The sequence below is a fragment of the Vipera berus genome, assembly GCF_964194415.1.
Source record: "Vipera berus genome assembly, chromosome: 6".
NCBI lineage: Eukaryota > Metazoa > Chordata > Lepidosauria > Squamata > Viperidae > Vipera > Vipera berus.
In genome coordinates, this window is record NC_138208.1 from 84,744,486 (window position 1) to 84,759,238 (window position 14,753).

General features: G+C 41.3%; 1 protein-coding gene across 6 annotated transcripts in view; it reads right to left on the reverse strand.

Annotated features, from left to right (window-relative positions):
- Positions 1-14,753, reverse strand: part of CELF2 (CUGBP Elav-like family member 2) — a 634,914-nt gene that overhangs the window by 92,494 nt on the left and 527,667 nt on the right. For all 6 annotated transcript variants that reach the window (XM_081330781.1, XM_081330780.1, XM_081330779.1 and 3 more), the window contains one exon: positions 5,020-5,154. In XM_081330781.1, the coding sequence (XP_081186907.1) occupies positions 5,020-5,154 (135 nt within the window). The remainder of the gene's footprint in view (positions 1-5,019; positions 5,155-14,753) is intronic.

The following is a 14,753-nucleotide window of genomic DNA, read 5'->3' on the forward strand; positions in this document are numbered from 1 at the left end:
ATCCACCCAATTGTTTGCATGCTTAACCTTTGCTTTTATGACTCATTAAATCTAGAAAGGGTGGCATCGCTGTCGAAGAAGTCATTAAATGCCTCACTTTCCGCACTCCGATTCCGAAAAGAAGCTATTACGTGACAGTTCCCAAAGAAAGCTACCTTGGGCCAATCAGTTCTGTCATTCTTGGACGAAAATGATTATCTTTTATTTATTTCACTCCTGTTGTAGAACTGCTTTGGGGATGAAAAATATTTGGTCACTCAATAGACCCTTGTTGAGAGGAACTGCAACAATGAGATCTTTCTAATTCTCCAGGACTTTTTAGCGGCTGTTGATGTGGCAAACCACTATATTTTATGATAAGGTAAAGGTAAAGGTTTCCCCGCACATGCGTGCTAGTCGTTTCCGACTCTAGGGGCCGGTGCTCATCTCTGTTTCAAAGCCGAAGAGCCAGCGCTTGTCCGAGGACGTCTCCGTGGTCATGTGGCCGGCATGACTAGACGCCAAAGGCGCACGGAACGCTGTTACCTTCCCACCGTAGTGGTCCCTATTTTTCTACTTGCATTTTTACGTGCTTTCGAACTGCTAGGTTGGCAGAAGCTGGGACGAGTATCAGGCGCTCACTCTGCTACGCGGCACTCGGGATTCGACCCGCCAAACTGCCGACCTTCTGATCGACAAGCTCAGCGTCCTAACCCACTGAGCCACCGCGTCCCTTTTTATTTTATGATAGTTCTTAGTTAAAATGTCGATTACCTGAAGACATACTTTGGAATAATTTCTCAGCTTCCTTGGCCCTTTTGGGTTCTGCAGTTCTTTCGCCCAAGAGAAAGTTGGGGAAGAAACTGTTTAGAGATCTACCATGTAAAAAACATGTAGGGAACGTAGGATAGCCTCCCCCTTGAAGTATTTCAAATAAACTGCTCAATTTCTGGAAGACTTTTCCGGGGGAGCCTTGACTGCCATCATTTTTATGATTCTTGGGGCACTGACAGAAGATACTTCTATTCGGTAATATATATTAATTGGCCTCTCCCCGCCCCCACTCCCCCCCAATGGCCTTATAATTTTTAGTATTTTATCTCAGCCTTTACCCACCTAAGGCTGTAGAGATGTATTAGGAAATTCTACGGAGTGTGAAGACCCAACCTATCTGTCAAACGCAGCGTTGGGAAGGGCTGTTTGACATGGTATTAAATCCTCAATTTATTTGTGGGCTGCTTGGGGCCTAGCTATTGAAATAACAGTAATAAATAAAGAATAAACAAATAAATATTCCTCCCACTATCATTTCAGACCGGAACCAATATTAGCAAAGGATAAAGATTATGGAGGCCACTTGCCACAATTCAGTTTTTATATCTCCACGCTGAATTCATAGTTCAATGGGCTTTCCAGAGTGATCCTGTCCTTTAAATGGGGGACTGGTGCTCTTGTAACATCTGCTCTCTAATAGGCATAGATATCTTTTGATAGATTCAGGGTCTCTTTTGTTCCAGATGAAATCCAACATAGCCTTTTTAGGGGTAGTTTTAAAAGGAAGTGCTATTCAAGAATGAAGGAATAAGGAGAAATCTACCTCCCCAATATACAAGCTTTCATATAGAATGCAATATATGTGTTAAAAAAGGTAAAGGTAAAGTTTCCCCCGCATATGCGTCCTAGTCGTTTCCGACTCTAGGGGCCGGTGCTCATCTCCGTTTCAAAGCCGAAGAGCCAGCGCTTGTCCGAGGACGTCTCCGTGGTCATGTGGCCGGCATGACTAGACGCCAAAGGCGCACGGAACACTGTTACCTTCCCACCGTAGTGGTCCCTATTTTTCTACTTGCATTTTTACGTGCTTTCGAACTGCTAGGTTGGCAGAAGCTGGGACGAGTATCAGGCGCTCACTCTGCTATGTGGCACTCGGGATTTGACCTGCCAAACTGTCGACCTTCTGATCGACAAGCTCAGCGTCCTAACCCACTGAGCCACCGCATCCCTTCTAATATATATATATAGTATATATATTACATAATATATATCCCTTCTAATATATGTGTTACCCATTATTAATTGCTTGTTTTAAACCCCTGAGAATGTTCTAACAGTGCAATACCTAAAATATAAAGTTACACAGATACCGGCGAAGACACAATATGCAGAAAACTCCCTCCACTTCTGATTTAAATAATCCTCATTGTATCCATAAACCGATAAGAATTTTCCTTTTCAAGAATGCGTTTGTGTGTGTGTGTATATTTTATCTATTTATATAAACATATAAAAATAAATATAATATGTGGGTATTTTCAGAAATGATTTCAGCATAACTTATTTGAAGATATGCAGGACATGTAATAAAATGCATAAACTATGATTCTATTATACTGATTTAATTTTGTTGCACTTCCAAGATATTTAAGCTTGATAACTCTGTAGTCTCCTATTTATTCCTCGGAGGCTTTTGAAGTGAGATAGTCGGGTTAGAAGGATTGTTTGAACTCAACAGTAGGATCATTTCTGATTCAGACTTTCATGATTGGTTTATAATTGATTCAAGTATATTATTGCCTGGACTCTATATAATAGCTTTTGTCAATGTGGGTAATCAAATGATTATCATAAGCATGGAACACAACACAGCATTTATTAAATTTCAGCTTTTGGGGTTTCTAGTCCTTATGTCTCGACATATTCAAATCTATTGTGCTAATAAGGACTAGAAACTGCAGGGGGTTGGACTAGAAGACCTCCAAGGTCCCTTCCAACTCTGTTATTCTGTTATGTCTAATGAATGAAAAGGCAGAAGGGAGCAAAGGTGGGTTGCCAATGGTCAAGATGTCTTGACTCATGTCAACTAAAGCAGAATAAATCAGAAATAGACATTTATCTGCAAAAGAATTTAAATAATTCGCTGGAGTGTTGTCCATAAGAAGGCCAGATTTTTTAAAATAAATAAATAAATAAATGTGCAGACTTCCTTGTAAATACAGGAATGTACTTTCGTTTAAAACAAAGGACAGAAATTGCTATGGATAGTGACTTATCTATCAAACTTCGATGAGTTTGCCCATTGTGAAAAATGCTTAGTGTATATTTAGATGGCTACCAAGTTCCAGTGGAATGTCAAAAAGCTTGGCGATACTTGATGTTTACCAGTGAGACTTAAGAAGATTTTGAGATATGGACCCTGTTTTGCATCTCTCTTCCCTAAAAACCAGGAATGTGGAAATTTTATTGGATGAAGGCAGGATTATCCTTGGGTGTAATCTAATTAAGGTTGTGGTGATGATGATGGGCTGGGTAGTCTGTGAAAGATGGATCCTGTCAATATTTTTATCTCTCTCTCCACCTCTCTCCCCCCCTCCCCCCTGCTTTTTTTTCTTGCTTTCTTATCATCTTGGTTACTAAAGGGGATGGTAACAGTCCTGAATTGATTACCTTTAGAAGGCTTCTAAAGCTACATTGAACCCCTGCTGGTTGCATTTCTCTGCTGTAAATGATCAAATCTGTGTTGTTCCCCTGCAGAGCATCAACACTCGCCAGCAAAATGTCAGGATCATTTCTCTCTCAGCGTATACAGCCTTAGAGCAGTAAATGTCAATATTCACTGGGTTTTAAATGTTTATTGTAGCAAATATTCTTTGTGGGGTATTTCCTGAGCCGTGTTGGGGCTTTGATAGGCCTTATCCCTACTTAATCATTCAATTCCCTGGATGACTTCTCTCAGCCTAATTTACAGAAGGGGGGGTTGCAAGGATGAAAGCAGAGGATCAGAAGAAAATGTATATACATGGAGAAAGAATTGCACTTGTTAGCTTGAGTTTTTGGAGGAAAGATAGCTTATATATATAGCTGTAATCTCTCTCTCTGTGTGTGTGTGTGTGTGTGTCTGTCTGTCTGTCTCTGTGTGTGTGTGTGTGTGTGTGTGTGTGTGTGTGTGAACTATCTCTGCAGGAACCTTACCCTAGATAGGGAATACGGCCTTGCTTTTCTAACAGACTAAATGTGAACAGGTAGCTAAAGTGGTAATAATCTTATTCAAAAAATTGGGAATAAGGCTGAATGAACAACTCGGTGAGATGTGAGTAAGACCGAGTTGTCGATTGTTCATGTTGAGAACCTTCACACAGTCACCCAAGAAGGTTCTTCCCAGTCTCGTTCAAACTTCAGATCTGCACTACATCACCCCTTGAGAGCCACCTATTTTTTTTCCTTCTTCTTCTGAAAATCTAGGGTCAGGACCAGGCTGCACTATCCAAGATGCACTCACAAAACAAGTGGCTCTTTGCTCTCCCTAGTTACAAATCTTCCACTGTGTTGCCCAGTTGAAATGCCTAAAGATTAGTTCGGAATATTGCATCTTTCTCTGGTGTGATCAAGAAGCAATAGTCAGGGCCAAGGGGATCTGATGAAGATGTGCAGCCAGCAGACAAGAGCTATATTGAAATGTGGAGGTCAACAGGGCAGGGGAACAAATTCAGAAGACAAATACTTAAGGACCTACTCTGATTTCCAATTCCTATCAAGAAAACTGAATTATTCCTGGACTTGGGGATACACACAAGAGGGGAAAGCAAAAACCTGTCTTCTAGCTCTTCTTTGGAACGTCTAGGTTAGGGGCAGGCAAGCTCGGCTCTTTGATGACTCATGGACTTCTGACTCAGGAATTCTGGGAGTTGAAGTCTATGAGTCATAAAAGAGCCGAGGTTGCCTACCCGTAGTCTAGGTTGAAGAGAAAGAGGGAAACAACCCACAGAGAAATGCAAGGCATATGAATATTAATTACTGCCCATCCCTCAATCCAGAACTGTATGGCTAAACATTGGGAGACAGGACCCAATAGAATTTCTGGAGACATTTAATAAAATTCTGCTGAAGTTCTATTAAAAAAAGGGCTTGTCCCAGGACATCTGAGCTTAACCTTGATCTTGATCAACCAGTTCTGTTTCCCCCACCCCACCTACTACACCCACCCACCCTCACAACTCTACCTCGCCTTTTAAAACAAGAGTGCCTTATAATATGGTGTATGCTCACCTCGGCTGAGTCCGTCAGGTCCCCGAAGGATTCGGCATTCTTCTATCTGGCCAAATGGAGAAAACATCACTCTGATATCGTTCTCATTACACTTCTTCGAAACCATTCCTATGAACAATTTTCTGTCTTCCACAGCTAGAAGATTAAAATAATAATACTAATAATATCCACAACAGCAAAAGGCATCTTTCTCTCTCTCGCACTTTCCTCAACTGTGATCAATGCTTATTACCACATCGAAAGCAAGCGACCAGAGTTGTGAGCATGGCACTCTCCCTGGTGACAAGGGAGGTGGAAAACATTTCTCACAACAACAACAACACTTCCCTCCATCACCTGCCTTTCTCTGGAGAGCGTTCCATCGCTTTTAGTATCACTCGTTCTTCTTACACCAACGTTTGCAATTTTGGACCATTCATAGACTGGGGGGAAAGGCAGTTTGGTTTTCTACCTCTTGTTTTCACTGTTGAAACAGAAAACCTATCTAATATCCAAGGCTAAATGTTGGTGAGTAGGACCAAAGAGTGAGCCTCTTCTAACTTATCTACAATCTCTCCCCGTTTTGCCTGCGCAGATATGAAAGCGAAATGGCGAACAAAAGGGATGCTTGAATGCTCAAAATGAAATGGCTTAGCATAGGGGTAGGCAACCTTAGCTCTTTTATGACCCGTGGACTTCAACTCCCAGAATTCCTGAGCCAGCCATGCTGAGGGGGAAGGGAGAGTTTCCAAGCTGAGCCATGCTGGCTCAGGAATTCTGGGAGTTGAAGTCCACGAGTCATAAAAGAGCCAAGGTTGCCTACCCCTGGGTTAGCAGAATCTCCAGGCAGCCTTTTTACCCATAATGATCCAGGTATTCTTATTTCATGCAGACGTTGTTAGCGAGGATGCTCATTAGACCAGAGAAACACTTCAAGGCAGTGTTATAAAATTATGTCAAGGTAAATGAAATCCTAGCAGATTTGCGATGCCGGGCTGGCAAAGGGGAAAAAAAAGTGGGATTAGGTGGGGTTAAATTACTGCTAGATTATTTCACTTGACTTGAGGAAGCCAAAAGGAAAAGAAATAGAAGAAACTAGGTCAAGGCAATAGCTCTGCGCATCCAGGCAAACTTCAGCAAACGCACATTCAGAAGCTTTACATCTACAGAGCTTGGAAATAAGCAAGGACTGAATTAATTGAAGGAGAATATTTGTAGCTCAGGGTTGAAACAAGAGGTCCTTGGTGCGCTCTCTGAGCTTAGTTGTTTTCCTGCAGATGTTTCATTACCCGAACTAGAATGGAACAGTGGAACAGCTTACCCCCCAGAAATTGTGGGCGCTCCATCACTGGAGATTTTTAAGAAGGGACTAGACAATCACCTGTCTGAGATAGTATAGGTTCTCCTGCTTGAGCAGGGGGATGGACTAGAAGACCTCTAAGATTCTATTCTATTCTATTCTATTCTATTCTATTCTATTCTATTCTATTCTATTCTATTCTATTCTATTCTATTCTATTCTATTCTATTCTATTCCTGTTCTCTATTTTCTTCTACCCTACCCTACCCTACCCTACCCTACCCTACCTACTCTAATCTATTCTCATCAGGACCAACAATCAAGTAAGCAATACCCCAGTCAAGAAACTGCCAAAGAAACATTAGTAAACAGCCCAAGCAAAGAATCCCTAAGACCGTCCCCACCCACACAGACAGGCAAGACACCAGAATATAAACTGACAGCAAAGAGCATTCCTTACTAGCACTGATAAGGTTACCTTGTTAGGGTAATGAAACGTCTGCAAGAAAACAAGCAAGCTCAGAGAGCACCAAGGACCTTTCACTGAATTAATTGAACAGTTATTACTGATGCATAATCTGTTTGGAAGCACCTCACTGCCATGGGGCTTGGAAACTAAGTGGAACTATGAAAGGAGATTCCTTAGGTAGCGTTTTTTTAAAACCTTGGCAATTTTAAGGTGCATGGACTTCAACTCCCAAAGTTCCCCGGCTACCTGTATTTTGGCTCTCAAGTTTCTAAGTTAAGGGGGCACACACGGCAGCACCTTAGTCCTGCCTTGTCCATGGGCAGCGTCACAAACAAAGAAATCAAGAGGGTGATCTTGGGATCTTTTCACTTAAAACCAGGGCCTTCTGAAAGAAGTTGTTTTCGTGAATCAGAACGAGGAACACTGACGGGTGAGCCGTGCTGCCAGATTCTCAGTGCCATCCAATCAGTGGTGGGATTCAGCTGGTTCGGGAGAACCGGTAGCTCAATGTTGTTGAGTTCGGAGAACCGGCTGAACCCACATTGCTTCTGGAAGCCCATTCTAGGCCTCGAAGGCCTGAAGGAGGCCTCCTAGTCCTAGAACGGCCCACAGGAAGTGCGTGGATGTCACTTCGAGAAGTCTGTTCTAGGCCTTGGAGGCTCCCAGCCCTAGAACAGCCCACAGGAAGTGCGTGGATGTCACTTCGAGAAGTCTGTTCTAGGCCTTGGAGGCTCCCAGCCCTAGAACGGCCCACAGGAAGTGCGTGGATGCCACTTCGAGAAGTCTGTTCTAGGCCTTGGAGGCTCCCAGCCCTAGAACGGCCCACAGGAAGTGCGTGGATGCCACTTCGAGAAGTCTGTTCTAGGCCTTGGAGGCTCCCAGCCCTAGAACGGCCCACAGGAAGTGCGTGGATGTCACTTCGAGAAGTCTGTTCTAGGCCTTGGAGGCTCCCAGCCCTAGAACGGCCCACAGGAAGTGCGTGGATGTCACTTCGAGAAGTCTGTTCTAGGCCTTGGAGGCTCCCAGCCCTAGAACGGCCCACAGGAAGTGCGTGGATGTCACTTCTTGAAGTCCATTCTAAGCCTCGGAAGCCCAGGCCTACATCCACACAGAGAACTGGTCGCTCAGGTCTTTGAATCCCAGTGCCAATGAAAATGACTCTAGGGTTAGGGTCTACTTAGAGTGATGGACAAAAACTAATGCGAGGGATAGATTTCTAGTGTTTTTCTAAGTAAAGAGACGGTGACAGCTTTTCATTTGGAGTTGTTTCTGGATCACAGATAAATATATGGGAGAATCCCAGTGGGAATGAAAATGAATCTAGGGTTAGAGTGAGAGTTAGATATGCTTTGAGTCATGGCTGAAAACTATTGTTCCGGATATATTCTTAGCCGTTTTCTAAGGAAAAAGATGGTGACAGCTTTTTTGTTAGGAGTTGTTTCTGGATCACAGACTAATATATGGGGAAATCCCATTGCCAATAAATTTCCCTTTTCATAAAAGGCGGTCCTTTCAGACAGAAGACTGCCCATTGTAAAACAAGTCATTGTAATACCAGAATCACATGTACAGTCCAGGAACAACATAATATAAACACGTTTGGGCAAAACTCTTGTCGGGATGTTTGTCCGACTATGTGAGGTCTTCAAAAACCACACCCAAGATGTGGTTTCCTCCACTGATCTGGCTTCCTGATATTCCATTTTCACTCCCTCTACGGTTTGTAGGATAGGAGAAAGTCACAGGACAGGACAGCTTTAATAGCTCTGTAATATAGTCCCAACACATACGAGCTTTCTAGTGAATGAAAGTATTGGTCTTCTTTGGACATCATGAAAATTGGGAAGAGTTAGAAGGTGTAACACTTCAAACTTCCATGTGTTCAAACACTACTAAATTACAGTCTTGTACTAATTACCATGCACCGTGCTTCTCATATAGTAAACATATAGCAAACTACCTGCTTGTCCCCTGTATGTTTACATGCTTTCCCTATCCCTATCGTGAGCAACTGTTATGGATCAGAAGGGATATTTCTGCCCATGCAATACACAGAGTGCCATCCGAATATCTATTAAAATTCACGCCACTTCAGAGGAAAATGACTCGATATGGAGCTCCCATAGTTACAGCTTGGTAAATATGTTACTGTATTAAATAACCCCAAGAGGTTTTTTGTGTGTAATTCAACTCACCACTCAGCCCTAACCTGTACTTCAAAGGTAAACAATTTGCCGAAACAGAACAAGCCTTAACGATAAATTCTATTAAAAGTGTATGTTTGTAGAAGAGGAGCAGGAAAAGTCAAGGAATAATCTGCAATTCAGCTTTCCTTCCTTTCTTTTTTATTTCAGGCTTGTTTACACGTAAAGCTGTTTTGTTTCACCCCGTGGAAGAAAAATGCAAGGCTTTTGTCCTTAATTTTCCAAAACTGCTGTCAATGGCAGATTCCTTCTTGGCCTGTTCAAGTTCCACTAGTAAACTGATAAATATGGCAAATTAACTAAAATGATTTCACCGTTTTTTTAAGCTGGAGGCTGATCTCATAGTAAATTAAACATCCAAAGAACTGACTCAGAACTACAAAAAAAGAAAAAGAAATAAAAGGCCCAAACCTCAATATGGTTTACAAAGGCAGCTGAAGGATCAGTTGGAAACAGTGGGTAGTATTTGTGCCTGCAAATACATTTTCTTCAGTAAACCAAAATGTTTCATTTGTTTTCTGTGAAGGAAACAACCCACCGATACTTTTAATCTGACATAATGTCTTAAATTCTTCGTATGTGAACAAGGAGACCTTGATTTTTAACTAGCATTCCTTGGTCTGGGAAACTCAGCAGTTAACCCCAAGGCCATTATACTTCATGCAAGGATTTGTTTAACCCGCCTATTCATCTGGTATTGCAACCACAGTTTCTAAATCTTAAAGATTATAATTTCCATTGGCCCGAATTGTAGTCAGATTCACTGACTAAGGCAGGGGTGTCAAACTCAATTTCATTGAGGGCCACATCAGCATTGCGGTTGACCTCAAGGGGCTGGGTGGGTATGGCCAGGGTGGGCGTGGCTAGAGTGCGTATGGCCTACTGGGTGGGCGTGGCCAGCTCTACATCATTCGCATCAAGGGTGCCTATGGGGGCCTGGGCAGAAGAGGGACAGATCTGAGGGTCTCTGGCAGAAGGAGGGTCTCTGGGCCAGGGCCAAGTCAGTGGGGGCCGTTCCCTCACTGTTTCCAGGATGGCTTCGCGGGCCACATGAAACCACTTTGCGGGCCGGATCCGGCCCCCGGGCCTTGTGTTTGACATGTCTGGACTAAGGGATCAAGAAAACATGACTGAACTACCCAAAGGTGCTTTTTCAAAAGGCAACTGGAATTTGTTTTCTTTCTTGAAGACGTTTCGCTTCTCAGCTAAGAAGCTTCTTCAGTTTTCGAGAACTGAAGAAGCTTCTTGGATGAGAAGCGAAACATCTTCAAGGGAAAACAAGTCCAGCTGCCTTTTGAAAAAGCACCTTTGGGACAACCATGACCTGGATAACTGAGAACGTCCCCAGATATAATTGAACAACACCAAGCTTAGTACAGTTGCAAGAAAAAGTATGTGAACCCTTTGGGATTACGTGGAGTTTTGCATGAATTAGCCATAAAATGCACTCTAAACGTCATGTAAGTCACAAACATTAGCTGTTGTCATGTTTTAATTGAACATAAGATGGAAACATTCACAGTGCAGGGTGGAAAAAGTATGTGAACCTTTGGACTTAATAACTGGTTGACCCTCCTTTGGCAGCAATAACCTCAACCAAACGTTTCCTGTAGTTGCAGATCAGACCTCCACAATGATCTGGAGTAATTTTGGACCACTCCTCTTCACAAAACTCTTTCAGTGTAGCAATATTCTTGGGATGTCTGGTGTGAATCGTTCTATTAAGGTCATGCCACAGCATTTCAATCGGGTTGAGGTCAGGACTCTGACTGGGCCACTCCAGAAGGCGTATTCTGTTCTGTTGAAGCCATTGTTTTGTTGAATTACTTGTATGCTTTGGGTCATTGTCCTGTTGCATCACCCATCCTCTGCGGAGCTTCAGTTGGCGGACAGATGGTCGTACGTTTTCCTGCAAAATGTCCTGATAAACTCTGGAATTCATGTTCCCATCAATGACAACAATCCGTCCAGGCCCTGAGGCAGCAAAGCAGCCCAAACCATGATGCTCCCTCCGCCATGTTTTACAGTGGGGATGAGGTTTTGATGTTGGTGTGCTGTGCCTTTTTTTCTCCACACATAGTGTTGTGTGTTTTTCCCAAACAACTCAATTTTGGTTTCATCTGTCCACAGTATATTTTGCCAGCAGTGCTGTGGAACATCCAGGTGCTCTTTTGCAAACTTCAAACATGCTGCAATATTTTTTTTGGACAGCAATGGCTTCCTCCGTGGTGTCCTCCTATGTACTCCATTCTTGTTTAATGTTTTCCTTATTGTAGATGTGTCAACAAAAATTTTAGCCAGAGATTTCTGTAGGTCTTTAGCTGACACTCTAGGATTCTTCTTTACCTCATTAAGCATTATGCGCTGGGCTCTTGCAGTCATTTTTACAGGACGACCACGCCTAGGGAGAGTAGCAACAGTGCTAAACTTTCTCCATTTGTAGACAGTCTGTCTTACCGTGGACACATGAACATCAAGGCTTTTGGAGATACTTTTGTAACCAGCTTCATGCAAGTCAACAATTCTCGTACGTCTTCTGAGAGCTCTTTTCTGCGAGGCATGGTTCACATCAGACAGTGCTTCTTGAGACCAGTAAACCCAAAACAGGTCTGTGTTTTTAAAGGGCAGGACAGCTGTCAGCAACACATCCAATATCATCACACTGATTGGAGTCAAGGTTGGCTCACTCCTGGCTCCAATTAGCTCTTGGAGAAGTCATTAGGCTAGGGGTTCACATACTTTTCCCACCCTGCACTGTGAATGTTTCCATCTTATGTTCAATTAAAACATGACAACAGCTAATGTTTGTGTAGTATTATTTTAAGCAGACTGTGTTTTTCTATTGTTGTGACTTACATGACGTTTAGAGCGCATTTTATGGCCAATTCATGCAAAACTCCACGTAATCCCAAAGGATTCACATACTTTTTCTTGCAACTGTATATAATTTCAAACTTAATTTCACTGTGAGTTACACAATGACAATAAAAATATTCTATTCTAAATAATGGCTAAGGCATCAGGACAGTCCTCAACCCTTTTTCTAACCCTAACCCTAACCCAAGAAAACTAGATGGAAGACCCTTGCCAACCTGGTTGGTCTTACAAAGGTAAGCAAGGACAAACCAGCAAATCCAGGGCTGTAGGACAGATTGAGACATTGAACAAATATTCCAGAAAAGGATCAATCTTATTGCCAGGAAAGCTTCATGTCTGTGACGTTATCACTTCAGTTTGAGTGAAGTCTTCAGTTTTATCCTTGATGAACTCTCAAGGTTTTGAAATATTAATATAATTAAAATATTAATATATTAAAATATTAAATTATAATTAAAATAACATATTAATTAAGTTGCTTCTTTCAATATCTTTTTCTTTCCTTTTTGTTATCCTTCACTTTTCCTTTTACCCTTTTACAATTTTTTCTTTTTCTGCTTTTTTATGGTTCTATAGTTTTTTTTAAAAAAATCTTTGTAAAATATTTTAACCCAAATTATTATTATTATTATTATTATTATTATTTAAAAATCAGCCAGAATTCAGCTTATACCTGAACAATACCTTACTTTGTTTCTAAATTCCATATAGTTCTCACAAACATTGTGATAGAGGATGCTGCAGCTTTGTCATTTGGGGAGAAATACAGGTGGTCCTCGACTTACGACCAAAATGAAGCTCAAAATTTCTTGTTAAATGAGACATTTAAGTGAGTTTTGCCCCATTTTTATGACCTTTCTTGCCTCAGCTGTTAAATGAATCACCCCAGTTGATAAGTGAGTAACCCGGTTGTTAAGTGAAACTGGCTTCCCCACTGACTTTGCTTGTCAGAAGGACGCAAAAGGAGATCACTTCATCTAGGGACAGTGCAAGTGTCATAAATAAAAACCAGTTGCCAAGCATCTGAATTTTGATGACAGGATCATGGGAATGCGGCAAAGTTTGTAACTGTGAAAAAAAGGTCATAAGTCACTTTTTCAGTGCCATTGTATCGTTGAACAGTCACTAAATGAACTGTTGTAAGTCGAGGACTACTTGTGTGTCCACCTGCCTCCAAATTACCTGGGTGGAAACTAGGATCTTGGGGGTGGGTGGGTTAAAAACATTGGCAAAGAATCTATAGGAGAAGAGTAAGCAGAACTAGGGGCAGAGTTAAATGAGTCACTAGCCTAGAATCGTAATGTTCCCACAAATGGTGTAAGTCAAATCCCTCCTGAATTCTTTTGATCCTTATCTGGTGCCAATTTAGTATTGAACTTTAGTTGACTAGATTCTTATGTATAGGCACGACCAATAAATCTTTTGAACTTTTCTTCAGACTCCTTGCACCTAACAAAACCACCCATTTCTGATCATTGGCTCTTTGGGATTGGCAAAGCTCTTTTACAACTGATTTTATGACAGCATCTCCCAACGCTTTATAGTGGTATCAAATAATAGCTACACTGTCTGGTGGCTTGTAAACAACTCAGAGAAAACTCATGACTCATAGAAAAAGGAAATTAAGGAAGACCGGCATGGCAGCTGTTCTCTGACTTTGCAGAAACTTGGAAGAAAAGATTGGAAATATTGAAAGGACAAAGTGCTGAGTTGGTAGCAGTACTTAAATGCCATATGTTAGCATTAATTCACGACAGGGGAAGTTGTTAATTAATTCAGGCAACATTGCATCCAGGTAGACTATGGCAGATTGCAAGAGTGCAAAAAAGGGGCAGGAAGCATCTGAATTTTGATGACAGGATCATGGGAATGCAGCAAAGTTCGTAACTGTGAAATAGGATTAAGGATTTTTTTCCTTTCTCCTCCAACCCCTGTTGCTTTCTTTCTTTTTTCGTCTGTGAAAAGTATATTTTAAAATAGACCATGCTTTCATTTATGTGAAAGCTCTTAACTCTTCCCTTTTCACATAACAGGTATCTGATATCAATCCTCTAATTTTCAAATAGATTTCAATACCTAATTGTTTGAGGACAGGATCAAGCAAATTAATTTCACCTGAATTATATGTGTATGGCTTGCATGCAGTCTGTGCCAATCCCCCAGAGGAATCAGCAAAGAGAATAATTCAAATATAATAAATTTTCAAAAGATCTTAACAATAAGATGTTTTAAAAGCCAAAGGATCCCTTGTAGAAATCGATTATACACAATCTATACTAAATTTGAATTGTCAAAATCACATGTACATAAATGGATGAATTTCCATTTCAATATTTTATATTTTCTTAGGGTGTCAATCGACTCATAGATGGTTTACAAAATTGCAGGCTGAAAGATGAGAAACCTGAGCTGGTATTTTAGAACAGAAGAAAACCTGATTTATTTATTTTTTTTCATTTGCACTATTTCTTCAAGAAAAAGCAAAACAATAAACAGAAAGGCCACTTTTAAAAGTCATTTTAAAGCTATCGGAAAGCTATTTTCTTTTGGATTCTGAATATAAGTCAAAATTCAGTAAACCATGATAAAAACTGACTATAGATAGTCCTCGACTTACGATCACAATTGAGCCCAAAATTTCCGTTGCTAAGAAAAACAGTTGTTAAGTGAGTTTTGCCCCATTTTGTGACCTTACTTGCCACAGTTCTTAAGTAAATCACTGCAGGTGTTATAACACGGCTATTAAATGAATCTGACTTCTCCATCGATTTTGCTTGTCAGAAGGCCGCAAAAGCTGATTACGTGATCCCGGGACACTGCAAGCCATTATAAAATATGTGTCAGTTGCCAAGCGTCTGAATTTCGATTACGTGACCATGGGGATGTTGCAATGGCCATAAGTGTG